At 40.8% G+C, this 1352-nt stretch overlaps 1 protein-coding gene across 1 annotated transcript; it reads right to left on the reverse strand.

The window, feature by feature from the left end:
- Window positions 1-328: 328 nt before the first annotated feature.
- Window positions 329-1133, reverse strand: LOC107104391 (gamma-crystallin M3-like). Its single transcript, XM_015404385.1, has 3 exons — window positions 1064-1133; window positions 728-970; window positions 329-643 (listed from the first exon to the last, which is right to left on the reverse strand). The coding sequence occupies exons 1-3, from the start codon at window positions 1091-1093 to the stop codon at window positions 368-370; spliced, it is 549 nt and encodes a 182-aa protein (XP_015259871.1). The 5' UTR covers window positions 1094-1133; the 3' UTR covers window positions 329-367.
- Between the last annotated feature and the right edge of the window lie 219 nt (window positions 1134-1352).

The following is a 1352-nucleotide window of genomic DNA, read 5'->3' on the forward strand; positions in this document are numbered from 1 at the left end:
TTCTAACAGAAACGCATATTACTATTATGGAAATTTGGATGACAATCCATTTAACAGTGCATTGGTCTATTCCACAAGACTTCATGTAAATGTCTTAGTTTTGAAAAGTTAATATAGGAATGAAATCTAAAAATTCCCTTGGGCTTTTCAGCAGGACCCCACCATAGATCCTCCGCCATCTTGTGTTGAGGTCAATTGGTCTTTGTCCAGCACAAAAGTAGGCATAATGATTTTGTCCCACTTTCAGGAAATATAATAGTTTTATATGTTTGTTATATTCTTTGTGATAGTTTCTTTATTAAAAGACAGAGACACGTGCTTAGTTTGTGTTTACTTTTAATTTTATTTCGTTTTTTTTCCAAAGATTTTACATCATATCCGTGATCCTCCTCATGCTCCTGAACCTCATGCCTCCGTATCCCATCTCCCTGAAGCTCCTGTACTCTCCGGGCCTCAGATACATCATCCTGCCTCTGAAGTAGGGCTGCTCGTACATCATCCAGTAACCATCCATCACGTGGCAGGACATGCAGTCGGACATGTGGTAGCGACCCATGATGTCGTCACAGTCATCCATCATCTCATACATCTGACCACCGAAGTTCTCCCTCTCATAGATCCTCATCCTGTAGGATCCACTATACTGTTTGGAAGGAAACAATCAGTACAATATGGAATGACTTGACAGGTATGATATTCATTATCAAAGGTTTTTCTTTAGACCTACCAGGGGGATTTGACAGCAAGACCTAATTCCACCACTCAATCCCATCGTACTCATGTGGTCGCCAAATTCTCCCCTTCTGACGAAATACTGGTTTCCAGTGAAGTTGGGGCGGTCGTAGACCATGAAAAATCCATACTCAACCCTGAAAGAGTTGCAACGGCTCAAGAAGGAAGACAGGTTGTTACAGTCGCCACTGCTCTCGTAGGAGCGACCCTGAAAGTTCTTGTCCTCGTAGAAGATGATCTAAACAGAGGCAAAGTTATTACAACATGAAACATTTACTCTAACATATCTAAAACTAATTACATTTATATTAGTAAATATCCTAAAGCTTACCTTGCCCTTGCTCATGTCAGACATCGACATTTTTCTGGTTGAGATGTTTCCCCCTCTTCAGTTGTAGCTGCACTGCTGTCCTTTGTGATTTAACCCTTGTTTTTATACCTGACCATACCCTGTGGAGTCACTGGGCCCCCATTGTTTAAATCCCTGACCTAGCAACATGTTATAGAATTCTTTACCAACCTTTGGTGGTGAAGTGCAATCACATGAATGGCCCCTTGAAGACTTTTAAAAACACATGGTTTGTCAAGCCTAAGCAAAGTCTATTTCACTAAGTCATATT

This window comes from Cyprinodon variegatus, unplaced genomic scaffold (assembly GCF_000732505.1).
Source record: "Cyprinodon variegatus isolate N-32 unplaced genomic scaffold, C_variegatus-1.0 Scaffold1720, whole genome shotgun sequence".
In the NCBI taxonomy this organism is placed as follows: Eukaryota; Metazoa; Chordata; class Actinopteri; order Cyprinodontiformes; family Cyprinodontidae; genus Cyprinodon; species Cyprinodon variegatus.

What these genes read in the sequence shown, in the direction of transcription:
- LOC107104391 (XM_015404385.1), bottom strand. Translation starts at nt 1,093, where the DNA reads ATGTCGATGTCTGACATGAGCAAGGGCAAG. An exon ending in CTGACATGAGCAAGGGCAAG is followed by an intron (nt 971 to 1,063) that starts GTAAGCTTTAGG and finishes GCCTCTGTTTAG; the next exon opens with ATCATCTTCTACGAGGACAA. An exon ending in CTTGCTGTCAAATCCCCCTG is followed by an intron (nt 644 to 727) that starts GTAGGTCTAAAG and finishes CCTTCCAAACAG; the next exon opens with TATAGTGGATCCTACAGGAT.